We start from the raw sequence: 19862 nt of genomic DNA, 5'->3' as shown, positions 1-19862 counted from the left end.
TACAACATAAAGTATACATTATAAATGGGTTTTCTATTATCTACATGATAGTATATTTGAAAGGTAAACACATCAAGTACTGAAATTCGTAGACTATTGACATAGACATATAATAATCTTTAGTCCTTCTATATCATCTCTCTCCTTGTTCAACATACGTTCATAATTAATTTAATATGAATTAGCAGTAATTGTATTGGGTTTATAATTTGTTAATCTAATTTTAAATAAATTGTTTAAAACAAATTCGTTTATAAAATGAGAATTAAAAACGTAGTAGGCACTACTCATCTAGTTAGGTGTGAAATAATTTGTGTGCTCAATGAAATGTACATATTTATAGATTTTTTCCATCAAATTTTAAAATAATATTATTTCATGTTTTTATAACTATTGCAATATATAACATAACATTAAATTAGTAAAGATTCATAATAAGTAGATTGTTATTATGTAACTACCTGTTTTTTTTTTTATATGATTTACGTGGATAGGACATAAATTTCTAGTTCATCGCATATATTTATATCATTAATATAATAATGTGTCGTGAACAGAAAATTACAAATGTAGTTGATGTGTACTAAAAAGCTATTTCTAGATCCTTAAAATGGAAAAAAATAACGTATTTATATAGCTGCCGACGCTTGATATTTCTCTCTTCAATTACTAATAAAATAACAAAGAGTAATTTAATTAAAAATCAAATATAAAAAAAAGTTTTAAATTTGTTTTTCCGTTTGTTGTTGGTTTGATTTAATAATACTGAAACGATTTTTATATAATGAAAACATATTGATCACAAAAAAAAACAGTTAACTTGTGTCCCGGTGTTCTCGCAAAGTTATTCAACGATAGAATAATGTCAACTATAATAATATACTAATATTGTTTTGAAAATAATTATTGTAGAACAGTGAAAAAATATTATTTTATTTTAAATTAAATATTTAGAAAAATGTATAGGTACTATCTAATAAATATATTATTTTGAACACAATAATTGCATTCAAATACAAAATGAGTACAATTCAAAAACTTGTGGCTTTTCAGGCTCATAATGAAAACCGAATAAATAAATAAATATATTTTAAAATCATGTTAGGTAATAGTTTGGATTATTAAACAAATATACTACTATATTGGTTTATGTATGAATGATTGTATTAGTCATCATTACACTCGTTATTATACAATGATAAGAGCAATAACGTTTGTCTAATTTGACCAACATTAATACTTAAAGAAATAAAATATAAAAATTGTAAATAATATAGTTGTTAATAATGTAATCTTAACCCAATGAAATAAAAATTCTGTAACCCAATGGCCTATTATGTCGCCGAGGGTATATTTCAATATTTCATTTAATAAAAAAAAAAAAAATAAAAAAATACTTAAAGAAATTTTGTAACCCAATGGCCTATGTCGCCGAGGGTATATTTCGTTTGATAAAAAATAAAAAAAAAAAATATTTAAAGATTTTCTAAACAGTTGCTCTTATAAATTTAAAATATCTACTTGCTCTAATTTACAATTTAAAGACATTTAGTCAAATATTAGATATTTTCAGAATACAAAAACATTTTCGTCCCGTGTAATTGAAACACACATTATTTTTTTTGACAACTTATAGATGTGTTAAAAAAAAGTTTACAGCTTATAACTGCAGTTCCTTGTGCATAATTTAATGAGTATTTATGTTATATTTATGTTGGTAATATGAAACACGCCAAAGAAATCAGTTCGAAGAATTTTGCGTGATGTGTAATTTTTGAAAAGTACCCCTTTTGACTCTGACAATTTCATATTGTTTATGATCATTCAATAGGAAATAATAAAATTATTTTTTGGGTTTTTAATTTAATCAGGCCTTTCGCAGAAACTTAAAAAAAATAAAAACCAAAAAGTATTTGGTCCGCTATACCATGCATTTTATGCCGGTTTTGCTGTAATTTGAAAAAAAAAATATTAACCAAAAAGTCTATCAATTGCAGTGAAAGGTTTGACTTTTATAAAGAGCCTAAACAAACACATTACTCCTGAATTCTACACAGCTAATGTCCCGAAAATTTCATTTGCCCATTGGCCCCATCGCGACGATAGACGATGAACCTCACTTCATGTCGTCCGTCAATACGGCAATAGGTATCCAATCTTTCTTTTATTCCCAACAATAGAGGTTATATGTATTGTTTTATTTGCTAGGAGGTGTATTTACTCAATAAACATTGTTCAGCGCGGTTTGTTTGGGTGCCTGTTATTAAAAATAGCAAACTTTGCAATATTTATATTCGCTTACTGTATAGGATAACCTACTTAATACAGCGAGTTATTCAGTGTTTACAAGTATGACGGGAGGGGGGTGAGGCCAATACGCTGCAGCAGGATTTTATGGGGGATTTTCGAAAAAAAAAATTTTAAATATTTTCAATGTACGTGTATCGACCAACAACAATAATACCTTCAGCAGCAGCAGCTCATTATTCTGTGTTTTGGTGGTCAATTCCAAGTACACGTGTATTCGACTCGAACCATGCGTTTTAGCTGCGATAACGCTGTGAATGGTCCGCTGTCGCTATTACAATAATGTTAACAATTTCATACATATGTAGGTACAACAATATACTCGTCCGTACTCGTATACCGATCACCGCTCAAAAACATAATATTATATTATTATTTATTATCGTGATGACCTGCCGCGACACAAACAACTCACCGCGTCAGTGGTTTTATTTTACCCTTTCGTCATATTTTCTACAGCGTACGAGATCGCTATTTAAGACTACGTAACAGTAGAATTTGTTGTCTTCGTCTTACCAGCGCAAATTTACGCTCAGCAGAACACTAGTAGCTCCTTTAGTTTAAAAATTACAGTGAATCGACCTGCTGTGAAACTTGATCGTAAGAAAATTATCTGTGTTTATACGTTAGTTTTTTACGATAATTCAATTTTTAAGTGAGTTATGAGCACTTTTAATGTACCGTTTATTATACATATGCTCATAACTCACTAAATTTGCTATATTACGCACTGGTAAGACGGAGACAACAAATACCACTGTTACGTACTCTTAATACCGACGAAAATACGACCGTAACAATAATAATACTATACATATAGTGTACACAGATTCGATCGACGGGTATAATATTATTATTAACGGGCACGCACCATTAAACCGATAATTCCGATTGTCCAGATGACGATTTTGATTATTTCGTGTTATGCGATAAAACATTATATTACCGGTGAGACGGAACGAAAGCGAAACTGATACCAGAATTAAAATACATTGAAAACAAGCTAGGAAAGCTCACCCCGGTGAGAGTGTCGAGAGAGTGTGGTTTTTTATTTCCAAACGTGTTTTGATGCAAATCAATAATTCCAAGTACAATTATTTTAAAAGAATTTGGTAGCCTTGATGTTTATGTTAAATAATACAATAATACAATAATTAGGTCTCTAATCATCGATTTATTAACAAAAGTGATTAAATAATATCATAATACTCATTACTCATTCCATTATGTACTGCAGGTAATTAACGGACGGACTGTCGGATACAAGGTTTCGAGTGTACTTCGTCAGACATCGAGTAGGTACACATTTAATGATGAGAATATATTAAATTTGAAATCATTGATGAATAATTATATATGACGATAAACTTTCCAAGTTGACATTATGCCAGTATAAATGTTTTTTCTAAATTTTCTATTAGTATTACGGTATGTTGAAATCATTTCCCTCCAAAATATCGCAGATAATAATACAATATTATTAGTTGATAATTTATTATCATATAATTATTCAAGTATTATTATATAAACTTTTATGGTTATAATTTATAACCTACTTACATTTTAAATTAATATAGCGGAACGTTAACGGTGTAAAAAGATTCGTAAAATATACACGAATAATTTGTGGCATAAATAAATTACAATTAGGTAATCTAAATATTTCGAAAATTATTGCATTGCTTATAGAAAATAATAGTATATACGTATACGCTGTTTCAAGTCTCTTCAAACATGACTTGAAATTTCAATTTTGAATGCTGTAAGGATTGACTTAGATGATAAATCTCGTAATAAATTTTCAAGCTATTTAAATTGAAAATTGAAAGCGTCTTTTAAGAACTCAAAATGAGCCAAAATATATTTTTTGATATTTAAAGGTGATATAGCACACTTATCGATCCGCCAGATTCTAAAATGTGTTAAAGTAGTAAAAAAAAATATATATAATAAATTTACTATAATAAGTTTTATTACTTTACTTTTATTTGTAAAATTACTAATAGTTCTATTCTGCGTGCGATACCGTGTTAGTTGCATAAAATCTTAGTTTAAAATGTTTATCGAATTATTTGAACTTATCAATGTAAATACACTCCACTAATGTCAAGTTAGAAAGTGATGAACACTTAAAATGTAAATGCAGAATACACTTAATGGTCGTTTCGATTGCAATAAATTGCGATACTGATGCAACACCATCAGAACATGGGGGATATCGATGTAAATTTTCTGTATGAAAAAAAGCGGATAGACCGACATACTTCAGAAAGTATCACATTGTGTGTGTGTGTATTCTATGAAAACAGAGAGATTTCTACTTCGCAAATATTTGAAATTTGCCCTATGTATTTAAAATCGATACCGCTGATTTTAGAACGTTAAACATTTTGTTTTAATCGCATTAGAGTTTAAAACCATTTCAAATATAAACACACACACACACACACACATATATATATATATATATATATATATATTAATAAAATTATAGATTTAATTGCAGACGTACTGCTATTATTTATCGATAAGATTATATATGTTAGGATATAAAACTCCATTTTGGAATTATTTTATAAATATTTTATCCCAACACAAAATATAGTAACAGAAAAAAAAATGTTCAGGTCGATTGACTCTGCTGCAGAATCATAATTATACTGTGTTAGTTATTTTTCTTGTTAGCATTCGTTTTCGTTTAGTTTTACTAGTAATTAAAGTGATTTGCAACAGAAAATCATCATTTTACTTTTAAAAGTTTAGAAATTATGTTACGCATCGAAAATAGTTTCAAAAGTTTTTGCAATCATAAGAAATTGTGTACAATGATTGTTTCAATTGATAATTAGAAAACATTAAAATTTAAAATTATATGTTTTGAATTTCATGTAAAAATGATACAAATATTTTTTACCAGTCAATATTAAAACATTTAAAACTAACAAATCATTACTCAGTACTCACTACAATTAGTGTATTGATAGGGTACGTCGTACGTCATACATACGGGCGTAGTGTCATGAAAATTATCTACATGGCATGACTATACTGCTGAATATTTCAAAATAAGTGTTTTATTGAAAAAATTCTTATAAGTTACTAATTGAAAAATACGTAATTCATGGAATTTAATTATAATACCGTTCGTTACTAAATAATTGTTTAAGTACTATAACACACAAATACAATATAATTATACGAATATACTATTATAATGTTTTTTTTTTTTTTTTTTTTAAATAGCTAATGTATTTTAGATTCTGAGCGTAGCGAATGTGTTGTTTTTTTGTGTCTAAAGATACATCGAAAAATTGTTATCATCAACAGCATTGATGGAGGTTTTTTTTTATTAGAGTCGCCACGGCTAAGGTTATTGGCATATTGTGCAATGTAGATTATTTATAAAGGTATAACGTTAATGTATATAAGTACAACATAGGCAATGAGAGAAAGAAAAAATAAAAAAATAAAAATGTCAGATAAGGTTATATAATTTGGTTATTTTAAGAAACTTTATGATTTTGATAGTGTTTTTGTGATCGGGTCCGAGTGCTTTATATAGTGATGGAGGTTTCTTATAAACAGTTGAAACTGGTTGTTAGTTTTGGAAGATAAAAACTGAAAGTTCTCAAAAATTAAAAAAAATAAATATTTTGTTAATATGTTATGCAATTTGATAATAATTATAATATTATGCTGACAATATTTTAAGATTATTATTAAAATAACTATTTGGTATTTTTGGTTGACAACAGCTTAGACCATCTTCGCTCATACGTTTTTTATCGTATATAGTGTAAAACATCTATTCAATGTTCGAGGTATCACTATATAGGTAATATATTCTTACAACTGCAAAGTAGAGCGGTTATGGTTACCTACGCTTTCCCCATTTTTATAATATTTTGTTTTGTTTCAAAACAAAAAAAGTTTTTATTAAATATAATAAGGTTTGTTACATGCAAAAAAATAAGTTTGTATTTAGAATTAATTTGTGGATATGAATATCAGGCATATATAAATATTAATGAGACATAATATAGGCGTTTTCCCAGAATTATTTTTGCCTAAATATATGTTTTAAATTAAGTTTTTGAATTTTTGGTAACTATAATGTCTATAGCAACTATAAAATATGTTGTTTTAAAAATCATAAAAAAAACTTATCCCCAATATATGGTTGGTTATGTACTCGTAACCTTGTTCGCACCATTTTAACAACAATATAATATGATATAACATTATATATGTTTATATAAATCCAATTAAAATTACCTCATTGTCGATTTCATTAAGACCTAATCAATTTTAATCAAACTTGTTGCAACAAAAATACAACAACATTTATAATGTTCAATAATCAGGAATAGCTGGCCGCATAAATAGTATGTTGTTTGTTCATTTCGTATGCGGTTTCTCGTTATATGTACTATATTAGGAAGTGAAAAATCTGACCAAAAAGTTATATTAAAATTTTGACCCTTTGTATCAGATTCACAAAATAATAATAAATACAATCACATTATTGAATGTCCAAATCAATGGCTTGATTTAAAAATAAATCGATTTAAAGAGCTTAAAATATCAAATCATCCATCCTAGGCGACCAAAACCAGCCATTATATTAAGGAAATACGAGGTTAAATCAACCATACTTGTATCACATACGGACATCTCAGGGCCAGCTTTTAGCGCATTCATCTCAGTGAAACACACAATTGTCGAATACCCATGACGATAAATCGAATTAGGTACACTATAACATATATCAACTTCTAGAAACTTAACGAGAAATCCTTGCACATTCATCGAAAGCGACCAATAGACTAGAAAATGCAGCTAGTTCAGCTATATTTTTAATAATTATTTTTTGGTATTTTTCAATATGAAACATGTCAGTACCCAATTGGCCATTATTTAAGATTATCAATACATATATTAAAATAAGGTATTGTAAACTGGGAGTTTAGAAACAATCAAAAAAAAAAAAAAAATTGTATTATACTAAAATAAAAAACGTATCAAAAATAAAATGCAGGAATAATAATTAATCGAATTGATTTTGTAAAATTAATATTTTATAATTTTTTTCCAATACGCGTGTGATTTTTTTAAACAATATTTTTTTTTTTTTTTTTTTATTAGAATAAGCCTCGGCAGCGAAGGCCACTGGCTGACGTTTGACAATTAACAATGATATAAGATTAGTTATTACAATGATTTTGTTAGTACATTACATATTATGGTTAATTGTTTACAATAAATTTTCGATTTGTATATCTTTGATGAAGCTTAGAGTATTTGTGATGGTTTCTATGTTCGGGCCTAGTGATTTATTTTTATTTATATCATACAATACCTATGTATTGTTTATATTTGCCATTTGGTTAAAAACATTTTTAATATTTTTTCTTTTTTTAGTATCTGCATGTAATTGTCATTTATTATTATAATAAAATTCAAATAATTGATATTTTTAATGGAGAAAAAACTATAAAAAATAAACGGTAAATATTTTTTTTAACCATATCTTTGGTCTAAATGGATCATAGACAGTCCGAAGTCTATTAAAATTAGATGGAAAATAATATTGCGTAGAACTCACAAAAAAAAAAAAAAAAATAAGGACCTAACTTGTGTTGTACCTGTAAAAATCCCGGATCTAACTAGTATAGCAATTTTTAGTTTCAGACTCAACTAGGATGCAGCCATGATGTCATAATTATAAATCTATAAAAAATAAATAACATAGTATTAAGTGGTTAATCACTTCCAAAAATACCAGTCAACCAAATGTAATAGGTTGGTTTTTAAAACATACAAGATAAAACCATATTTAGTTTTATTACATGTATCCCAAAGTCCAAAATAACTCATTTATTGCAATGAAGCTATTAGACATTGTATATCTATTATTAATGTATGCAATAGTAATTTAAATTAAGCGCATTATTCGATTGTAATGGCGGATTACATTCGCATAGGCTTTGCAATGTGATGACAGCATTTTTCAACAATAATATAAAATATTTTTCCTAGATTAAGTAGGCTAAACTTATTACTATTGGACTTCAGCAATTAATATTTTTGGGAAATTGAATAAAAACCCACATTTTGTTAACCGATGAAAATTTTCCCTGTGGACATAGTATAACGCATTAAAAAGTCAATTAATTTGTTTCTTATTATGTTATTATAATTGAAAATTATTGAAATTCTTCAAAAGACTTTTGTTTATTATGTAATAAATGAAGCAACTAAGGTTTTTTATGTCTAATAATAAATTTATTATCTTATTCAATTTTTTTCAGAAATGAGCAAGAATAAGGAGATAATTGGATTACTATATGTATGCGAGTATTTATATTTCGTTGTTGGTAATTATTTGATCGATTCTCATAAGTTATTAGTACACCATGTAAGTAAGCTTTATATTATAATTTGATAACCTCCTTTCCAATCCGAGCATTGGTCGTTGATAGTATTATTTAGTTTATATCGGGAATGTCGAAAAACGACCACGTAAAAACATTTTACAGACTATAGTTCTCGTAGAAATTTTGTTGATTAAAATATGTCAGTAGTGGAAAATAAAACAATATTAAATGGCATAAAATAAATAGAAATTATTGCCAAATGAGTAAATTAATTGCTTTACATGATATCCAAAAATATTAAATTTAGTTCATAAAGTTGAAAATGTAATATAGAAAAAATATTTTTAAAAAGGAGTTCAGAAATAAGTAAAGTTATTGATTGGAAAAACGCACTGTGATTGGTAATTGGCGGCACACCATGTAGTTGCGACTAATGTGTAAACGTTATAATATTGGTCAAAACAGTTTTGACCTATACCTAACATACCACTATTTTGTGAAACACGCTGGTCGTCTTAATTTTTTTTTTTTTAGTTTTTTAGAGGTTTAGAGTGTTTTTAAACAATTTTTGTTTAAAGCTCAATAATATGTTCATATTGAATTTTATACAATTCAAAAAGCACGTTTTGTAATATCATATTTTTAAAATACATATTTTCAACGCATGAAAAAAAATAAACTAATTGTAACTATAATTATTTTAATGTTCAAAATATTATAATAAAAAATATGAATATTTTATGTCAACTACAAAGTTAATGAGACAGCTTTGGTTACAACTTATAAAAGACAACATAATGATGTTGTCTTTTATAAGTTAACATAACAACATTAATTTATAAGCAACAGTTTACAATAAGCGCGATGCATTATTTCGTTACATTGCGCGTAGACAAAAATACAATGTCAATAATTATTTTAAAACTTTTTACATTAAAAATACTCTACAAACAATAATACATTATATCTTTTGAAAATATTTGTGTAGTCAATAATATAATATAACGTCATTATTTTACCACAATATACAGTACAATTAAAAAAAAATGTAGGAGCTTTTTCTGTTATTCACCAATTTCCACTAAACATTTGCACGCATGAAATATATGTAATACATAATATTATACATTAATATTATATAATTAAGTAAAAATGGTTTAAACCGTTTATGAATTGAATTTTATGATGTATGGTTGCTATTAATGCCATTAACTCATACATTGTACATTTTTGGGTTAGTCCATTACTTTACCGAAGGCATCGTAATAATATATTATTATACATAAATACATTATTAATATGTACCTACCTATTGTACCTACGCACACAATATAATATTATGAAATGCACACATTATAATAGTGCGTATCGATGTATAAGTAAATTAAGTGTGTAATCGAATGTTATAACTAAATATAAAAGAGTAAATCAGATTCCATAGAAATAATTGAAAACATCAAATGCAGACAAACGAATTATTTTTGTGGAGTTTAATTTTAATTTCGTCGGACAACAACAATAATAATATTTAATATTTGTCATTTCACAGCAGTAGGTACACATTCTGTATCCTAAAACCCTGAGCATACACAATTACATGATTTTAATCATTTTACAAAACACACGACAGAATCTTACTCATCCATTATTTAATAGGGTAGGGAACTTGAACATTTGCATATTTGTTTTACACAGTCACAAAAATACCAGAGTACGATACAAATACATTTTATGCTTTCAAAAAGCTAGTTTTAAAATTGTATTGTATATAAATGCATATTTTACGTTTTTTGGATTTTAAGAAGTATTTAACACTTTTATACGCTATTTTAGATTCTGAGCGGAGCGAGGAATGTATTGATTTTACCATGATGTGTTTTTTTTGTGTCTGTCATCACGTTTTGGGGCAGTAAAAATGCTTCAGGTTTCGACTTCAGTACCTTGTTAGATGAGAAAGTGAATCTAGTTGGTAATTTGGGTCTTTGCAGGGGGGTCAAAAGTAAAAAATTCCCAATATTTTTCTTAATAATTGGGATAAACAAACTAAAAAAAGCGCGGAAGTCGTGGATGTCACTCTGCTGTACAGTATAGGTTACAAGTGGGTAAGCATTCAAAGTATGAATTTTGACAAAATACGGAAAAATCACGAAAATCCGCAAATTATATTAAGCTAGAAATTCATAAAAATTTTTCTTTTTAAATCTAAGATTTGAAAATTTTTAACAATCTATAATATATCCTAGACAAATAAACCGTCTCCGCTCAGAATAATTGTTCGTATACCATGATATAATATCATTGGATTCAAATTTAATTCAATCCATTACAGTAACCCACTTGTAACCTATACTGTACAGCAGAGCGACATCCACGATTTACGCGCTTTTTTTAGTTTGTTTATCCCAATTATTAAGAAAAATATTGGGAATTTTTTACTTTTGACCCCCCCCCCTCAATGTACCAACTAAATTCACTTTATGATCGAATGAGGTACTGAAGTCGAAATTCGAAGCATTTTTACTGCCCCAAAACGTGATGACAGACACACACACACACAAAAAAACACACACATCATGGTAAAATCAATACATTGCTAGCTTCGCTCAGAATCTAAAATATGAAGTTAACTCCCAGATTATATGAAAAAATTGTTTACTGTATAACAAACAATTTTAGATAATTGGAAACTAAATCCCCGAGCTCGTTAATTATCAGAAAATTTAGAAATCGAAAAATGAAAGTTGGGGCCAAGTTCTAACAGGTAAAATTAACTTGAAACAGTTACCAGAAACTACAAAAAATGAGTAAATAACGTCGAAAGCGTTCAAAGGTTTTCCATGTATTAAGTGGTTTTAAACTTTTAGAGATATTTTTAACTTAAATCGATTTTTTCCAGTGTGAAATTTTTATTTCAAACAATACAGTCAAAATGTTTGGATAAAAATTTATTTATTTTAAATTTTTTTCGTATAAATATGGTTTTTGACTATCCATTTATTGTACATTTTTTGTAGAAGCAATAACGATCTAACGTCGTACACTATTATACCTACGACATAACCACCACAGTTTTGTGTGCACCATACGGTCTTTTAGTTGATTAGAATTTATTTATAAAACGTTTCAAAACATGACAATAATCAATATTTTAGTATTTAGTCTCAGTCAGTTCTGCGGAATGTATATTCGTGTTAAAAAAAATGTTAAGTCCATATTATGAGGTTTTTAAGTGAATGTCCTATCATTGCCATATTTTTTAAACTCTTTTGTTACCGATAAATTTCCTCATATTTTTTTATGAAAACCAAAAAATGTGTATACCTATATTAAAATACAAATGCTCACGTACGTATAAAACAATAATAATTATTATAAGCTTTATAAATTTTAATAATTACATTCACGCAGGGGCGGAGTGGCTCAACAATTCTTACCGGGCAAACAGATATTTTCAGGCCATTTTTTTCAAATTTAATTTCTTACCATTTATTGTCTTATTGCTAGATGTATGCTTACCATTTTTTGATTGGGTGAAGTATAAAACAATTTATTTAGCCTACATATTGCTAGAAGATATTATCAATTTATTATCATACACAATACACATTTTATATTCTTCCTAGCTTCTATTGTAAAGTAGGTAGTAGGTATCAACCATAAAAATGTTTATTCATTATAATATCAAGTATTTGAACCAAAAAACTCCCTCTAAGTAATCTTATAACTGAACACAGATATTATTTTATATTAACACAAATATATCACTACTATAGACATTTATTTTGTATACTTATATATTATAAAAACACTTAAGCTTCTTGTTTTAGGAAATTTATTAAATAATATTTTACAATAACAATTTGCTTAGTAAATTACTTTTACTGCCAAACTCGTTAGTAATGACAGCGTTATCTACCTCTTAAATAAGAAAAGTAATACCATTTCGTGCATACATTTATTTTAATTCATTTTAAATCCCAAGAATACAAAATATTATTTAAATACTATTTTTTAATAATAGTTACCCGAATTGGAATACAATATAACATTACATTAAAATGTAATATTAAGTTTTGTAATAAAATAACAATCAAATACAAACTCTTAAGTACTTAAAATGTTATGTCTAACCTCCCTCTAAAAGCGCCTCGGAGACAATTATTAATCATTATTTTCATGACGCATAAACAACGTTTCAATACTAAGACAAGAATTCATGTTATTAAAATGAATTCAAGTAAGTCTAATATCAAATTTTGCAGGTACTTGTATTAGTATTATAATAATGTATATAGAATGCCCACTAAGTCGTACCATTATTTTATTTCCCAATGTAATTAATAGCTAATATCTGATGTTATTATCTTTTGTAATGATATAACCACAGTAATTAATCGCTTTTTTCCTCTTATAGAATCATGGAGAAAACGACGTGAATCATTATTCAAATATATGGTATTTCCATTCCGCTGACGATCTGAATGAAATACAAGAAACCATAGTACAACAGGGATTTTTGTTTGCACAACCAGTGAGATTAAAAAATTAAATTATGATTAAATATAATTGACTGTATATATACAGCAAAGTACATTATGACACGCTCTAAAATCTAAACTATAATACTTGTGTATCACACTTTGAGAGTATTTGTACAGCTCTCAAGTATAATAGAGGGACGTTAAGTATTGAAACAAAATTCATTTAATTACATACAAAAATAAAGTGAATAATGAACATTTTATTTAATTTTATTTAAAATACAACGTATGGAACATTTTGTGTAATGTGTGAAATATATTTTGAAGTAAACAGTGTCTACCTACGTTATTACTATTTGGTGGAAAAATTATTACACATTCATAAAGCTAAACCAATTAAAATATTATCAATGATAAATATTATTCATGCATATTTTGTAGTTACTGTATTTACTTATTCAGAACAAAGATAAAAGAAATACAGTTAAAATTAAAATTGAAATGTGGTAGGTATTCGAAAATGTAATGACAATTTTTTGTTAGGTACGTTGTGTAACATTTGAAAACGGTTTGAAGTCTTTTCACATAATATTTTGATACTGAAAATATTGCAATAAAAATTGAAATAATAATTGTATTATATATATTTTTTTAAATTACTACTGTATACCATATTCATAGTTTTAAGTCTTTTAAACAAGCTTTATATTGCTTAATGTAATTGTTTAAATTTTTTGAATAAAATAAAAATGTATTAGGTAGACGGTATACCAAATGTTTACAAAGTAAAAAGAGAAGACCATCCTGAAATCCATCACGAACCATTCCATAACATAACTAACATTTTAAAACAGAATAATAAGGTATGTATACACACATTTTATTATAATATTGTTGTATTTATTTAGTCGCATTTTAATTAAAAATAAAACGTTGAAAAGTAGCTCTATAATTGTCTTAATCACCATAAAAGTTTCACAAGGATGTTTTATTTATTTTTTTTTTACTATCCAGTAGATTGGGTTTTTAATTACTTAATCAATATTGAACACGATATTAATATTTACTGTATTAAAAATTTGTTCTGATAGGTACAAAAAGGTATAAGGTATAACATTTTTATTTTTCCATTATTTTATTTATGTTATTTTGGGTCCGAATTAATTTTAATGTCTTTATTATCAGTGGAATATAAATTGATTGAAATATGATTTTGCACAAATTTAAAGAGCGATCGTTATTATAATGTATTTATATTAATTGTTTAAATGTATTCAAAGAAATGTTAATTTTAAAATTACAGTTAATGTTATTCAGCTATTGTAACAAATTGTTGTGTTCATCAAAGCAATAATACATACATACACATATACATATATATATATATATGGTGATACTTTGTAGACATTATTACGCATTTAGGTATAAATATAGTTTATACAACTTCAATATATTGTTATATATTTACGAGTTACAAATGCAGTATGACATTAAAGTAGAAAATGTACTATACACTTTTTTAAATATTTATTTTAAAATTTTAATATTACATGTTCGTGTTTTATAATATTTATTCTTGATAAATTAGTTTTTTTTTGTTTCAAGTAAACTTTGAGAAAGAAATTTTTTAAACCTTGGAACTATTATTATGTTATATTCTAGACTTCACACTCATATCACGCACTTCCATTGAATTCTTTTGTTTTTCACATTTTAAACAGTAATTGTCGTCCTTAAACAATATTTGTATACAAAACATTTAGTTTGAATTTAAAAAATTTAACGTAGTTGGTTGGATAAATACTTTCGGCTTGAGAATTTAAAAAGGTTATTATTGTTGTTAAGCGACCGTTCAGAAATTTTAATTTGTAGCATACCTATTAATTTTATTACATTGTATTTATATTTTATAATAATAATTTTTCTTAATATTCATTATTCATAACTATTAAAATATTTTCTAGATATTTCATTTGAATGGGTAACATCATATAACATGTATACAATGAATTCTATAGTTTAGGTTATACAAAGAAAACGTATATTATTTATAATAATATAACAAATAAATAACAAATATGATAAATGATTTAATATTTTTTATTAAATTCTATTCTATATTTCTATCACAATAATTCAGTATTCTTATACAACACTTTTATTCATCGCTCGTAGATTTGATTACAAAACGTCAAAGGACTAAGATAAATGCAAACATACTACTATTTTTAAATTTTGTCATATGTCATTACTCTTAATGATTTGAAGGTGACACGATTTTCAACAAACTAGGTAACAACTACCTAGTCAATATGTTTCTGCCTGTATCACAATATTATGATCTTAACATTTTACTAAATATAATATCAACTTTAAAATGTCAGGTATTGAATGGATATCCACGGATAATAGTCAACTTATTATAAAGCACCTCCATATTAATATACATTATACATTTATACAGTGTTATTATATTTTATTATATTTATGTTTCGTGAAAATTCTTTAAAATATTCCTCACATGGTAAATTATAGATATATTTTTACTTACACTTGAACAAAAAATACAATATACATCAAATCAATTTTTTGATCATCTCTATTTTCAATGAAAAATATTGATAACGAATTACGATATGTATATTTTATATGAATTCGGTGGAGGACTTACATAGTTCATACCAATTGGACATACTTAGAAAAATAATTAAAATACCATTATATTATTATTTATGTTCTTATACTATTTAAATTTTTTCCTAGGTATTTTTCAAATTAAAGTTTTCTATTTTTTCTATTAAAACGGACCCTTGCATTCTCATCATAAGCTTAAATTTATTTTTACTTAATGTTTCTAGGTTATTACATTTAAACCGTTTTTACAATTTATCCCTGTGAGGAATAAACTATAAATAGATTATGAACTCCATTTTGGCTAACCTATAATCCTGCAACTTAACTTCTCTTCATGTCATAATGATAATGGATTGCTAAAATTTGGTTCATATAGTTCTGCGTATAATATATGTCGATTAGTAAAATGGATAAAACTTTTAGGTGAATTGGGCTAAACAGGGATTTTCGAAAAACTTGTATAAAAGAGTGCCGACGGACGTCCGCAGCAGATACGAGAGTTATTTTAACGACGAACTTTGGAAACTGCAATGGTATGAAGTAGGTATAATCGTTTTATTTTGCTCATTGAAATTCATTAAATCATAAATCGTTCATTGTTCTCTGGATTTTATTTTAATGGTTTTGTTCATCAGTACGATCAGGAATCATAGTATGTGCATGAAAAATACCATTATTATTATTTTTTAAACATCCCATAGCAGATAAATCCTAAAAAGGTTCAGATAACATTCTAATACAATCGACTTAACAAGGTAAGATCATTATAGACATATAAGATACTTACGCATATGTCCTATACATTAGGTATTTGAACAATTTTAAACACATTTCAATTTAAAACAATTTACTATGAGTAAGAAAAACATGTGTGATACAAAAAAAAAATAATAATTTATTCTAAAATTTTACATACTAATGTACCAAATATAATATTACAATTTATTATAGGTAGGTATAGTATAAAAATGATTTATTTTAATATTTCAAAAAAAGTAATACATTTTTTAGGTATCTATATATTTTTTCAATATTATCTACCTAGTGGTACTTATAATTATAAACAAAAGTATAAAATGTTCACGGTAAAGAATATATAAATCTTTTGTATAGAAATTTTATTTTTCAGTACATGCCAGAGAAACAGCTTTGGGCCTTTTATCATGATACGTTATAGCAATAATATTATATAGAGAATATTCATCTACCACTCGTAAAACTTCTTTTTGTAAAACATATTTTCGTTAAAACTTTCTAACACTATTACATATTATATTTCAGCAAGATTATCGAAATAATTATACCGACGGAATTCCACTAGATATGAACTTAGTACCAGTATACGAAGAGTTAAAATTCACAGGTAAAGGTATTCGGGTAGCAATTATCGATGATGGAATAGAATATACTCACGATGATCTTAAGGCCAATTATGTTAGTATGTTTAATGTTATTATTTATGAATATAAAATATTATTTTTGATTTCAATTAATTGTTTTTATTTATCTAGCAACTGTGCTAATGAGCGTATGTTTCTTTGAAAAGATATTCGAATGTTTAAAAATTAACATTAAGTTGATACAATAATATTTTTAATTTAATTGTTAAGTATACGAATATATTAATAAATATAAAATAACAATAATTATTTTGATCAAAAATTTATACTTAAACAAATAATTTCGAAAATATTACATAACGTTATCGTATAATAGTATTCAAATTATTTGTATAATTAGATGATGTAGTTTAATTTAATTGTATTCGTAAAAATATAGCATTAGCATGTATGAATATATACATTAATGTAAACTAAAATTCATTTATAATAAAAACTTTTCCATAATTATTAATATTTTGTAATTTCCAATTATACTTTAAGCTTATTATGCTAATTTAATGAATAAAATATCAAAAACAGTTATTTATAAATTAACTCTGGTGGATACGAATTTGTTGTTTATTCATAGTTTTTGATAAAACTTTTAATATTCCCATATGTAATTTATCTTAATTTTCAAGACTCATACCGAAATTCCGCACCGGATAAATTAATTAAAATAAATAAAAGCACATTAGACAAATAATGCATAAAGATTTATATCTCATATAGACACTGAAGTGCAATATTTTGAAATAATAGCATTATTAATCATACATAAATGTTTAAGTTTAATTATACCTACAACATGCTACTTCTGAGATAGCTAGACGAGGTGAATAATATCATACATTTTTTATTGACAAACATCATAAAAATTCTCGTTAAAATAATATCACTTTTACTAATTTTTGGATATACCTATTAAACATAATATTATTATAATGCATAAAATATAATATTGTGAACTGTAACAATTTATCTATGAGCAAAAACGAACACTTAAACGATATATGCATATGAAATATTTTATACGTGTAATAATTAAGGAATAATAATGGATTTAGTTACAAAGATTTTATGCAAATTCCTTGGCGCACGTTATCCGTTCATTATCGCGGTAAATTATTACGATAAAAATTCAATAATCATTAAAAATCGAAACTGGTAGGTATGCTTCACAAATCGTGTATAGGTATAAGCCGTTTTGCTCTATTTGAGTAATTCAAACGTATGACGCGTAGAAATGTATTTTTCACCCGTTTAGTATATCTATTATATTAAACGGTTGTCTCTAAAATTCTAAAATACATCGTAAAAATTTCTTAGCAATTCTTTTTGGATTTCGGCTAAAGGAATATAAAAATGTGTTACTGCAGGAACTGTACATTCTGTTGACAACTGTTCGTCGCACGACAACTAGACACTTTTAGAGTGTTTTAATAGGAGTTTTCTATAAAAATATTTTCAGTTGTCCACCAGCGCAATATATTATTATTATAAATGAAAAATGAAAAATTATTTATCATCAGTAAACATTTAGGTACTAAATTTGTTTTGTGATTTTAATAATCGTGATAAAACTGTGTAATACAAATATTTCAATTTTGCTCAGAACATCTTATTATACTTAGCGACTATCGTATATTATATATGCGTATTAAATATTTTAACTTGTAGGAATACTTTGAACTATAAATAATGTGAATATAATTTAAAAATTACTTCTGTATAAGTCAGAAACAGTCATTAATATTTCACATTACCTATGTACTTTAATAATCTACAGCCCTACATGATAAAATACCGTCTTGACTGCGTACGTAATACCTATCCCAAAAGATTAATTATTTCGTATAACTGAATAATAATTAAAATCATTTCAAGCTTTTTCGGTTTCTTTGTTTGTATTTTTTTTTTAAATTTAAATTTATTTTAAGTATAAAATATATAGTCTAATCATATAACCATTTGCGTCTGAGTGTTAGCGCTGGATGACTTCTTTATTCACGTTTCGATGACGTCTTGTTTAATATAAACATACATTTTTTTTTTCATGCATTTGCTTTTTGTATGTGTATGATCCAATAAATGATAAAAAAAAAAAAAAATAAGTTTTAATTAAAATGCATTTTATCTATTTACAATATGTTTTTAATTTTTCAAACTTGTTTATAAAAATTCAAATTATCATTTCATTTTATTTTATTGTTAATTATGTACATCATAAACGTTTATTTTAGGACGAAGAAATCAGTATTAACTTGAACTGGAATAAAAAGGATCCTATGCCTAGGTATGAAGATCCAACAAATTATCATGGTACTAGATGTGCTGGAGAAATTGCTATGGCTGCAAATAATACAAAGTGTGGTGTAGGCGTTGCTTATAATGCGAAAGTAGGAGGTTGGTGTTCAATTGTAAGATATTATTGTTTATTATACCTGGTGATAATTAAAGGTCTATCGATTTTTTTTTTCACATTACATTTTCTGCTTTAAGTTTTTTTTTCGATAGATTTATATTTTCCTTTAATTTACGTGAAATTTTGTGGCTTATGATCAATCATTTCGCCATTATATATATATATTATAATATTGTAAAAACATAATAATACATCGTTTTAATGAACAACATTTTGTATAAAATATGTAAATAAATAAAATCATGATTAAATAACA

At 26.0% G+C, this 19862-nt stretch overlaps 1 protein-coding gene across 4 annotated transcripts in view; it reads left to right on the top strand.

Annotated features, from left to right (window-relative positions):
- Window positions 1-19862, top strand: part of LOC107168153 (neuroendocrine convertase 1-like) — a 45134-nt gene that overhangs the window by 5775 nt on the left and 19497 nt on the right. For 3 of the 4 annotated variants that reach the window (XR_016191605.1, XM_089227125.1, XM_089227126.1), the window contains exons 2-7: window positions 8619-8725; window positions 13099-13215; window positions 13924-14028; window positions 16223-16339; window positions 17081-17233; window positions 19425-19587. Coding sequence is in view for 3 of the 4 variants with exons in the window: in XM_089227125.1 (XP_089083251.1) it covers window positions 8621-8725; window positions 13099-13215; window positions 13924-14028; window positions 16223-16339; window positions 17081-17233; window positions 19425-19587 (760 nt within the window). In the remaining variant the exon portion in view is untranslated. The remainder of the gene's footprint in view (window positions 1-8618; window positions 8726-13098; window positions 13216-13923; window positions 14029-16222; window positions 16340-17080; window positions 17234-19424; window positions 19588-19862) is intronic. The other variant, XM_089227128.1, reaches the window with a different exon arrangement.

This window comes from Diuraphis noxia, unplaced genomic scaffold, assembly GCF_037042655.1.
Source record: "Diuraphis noxia isolate RWA-SAM2 unplaced genomic scaffold, SU_Dnox_SAM2 contig0004, whole genome shotgun sequence".
NCBI classification, from domain to species: domain Eukaryota; kingdom Metazoa; phylum Arthropoda; class Insecta; order Hemiptera; family Aphididae; genus Diuraphis; species Diuraphis noxia.
The sequence above is the reverse complement of the archived record's forward strand: the minus strand, read 5'-3'. Positions and strand labels throughout refer to the sequence as shown.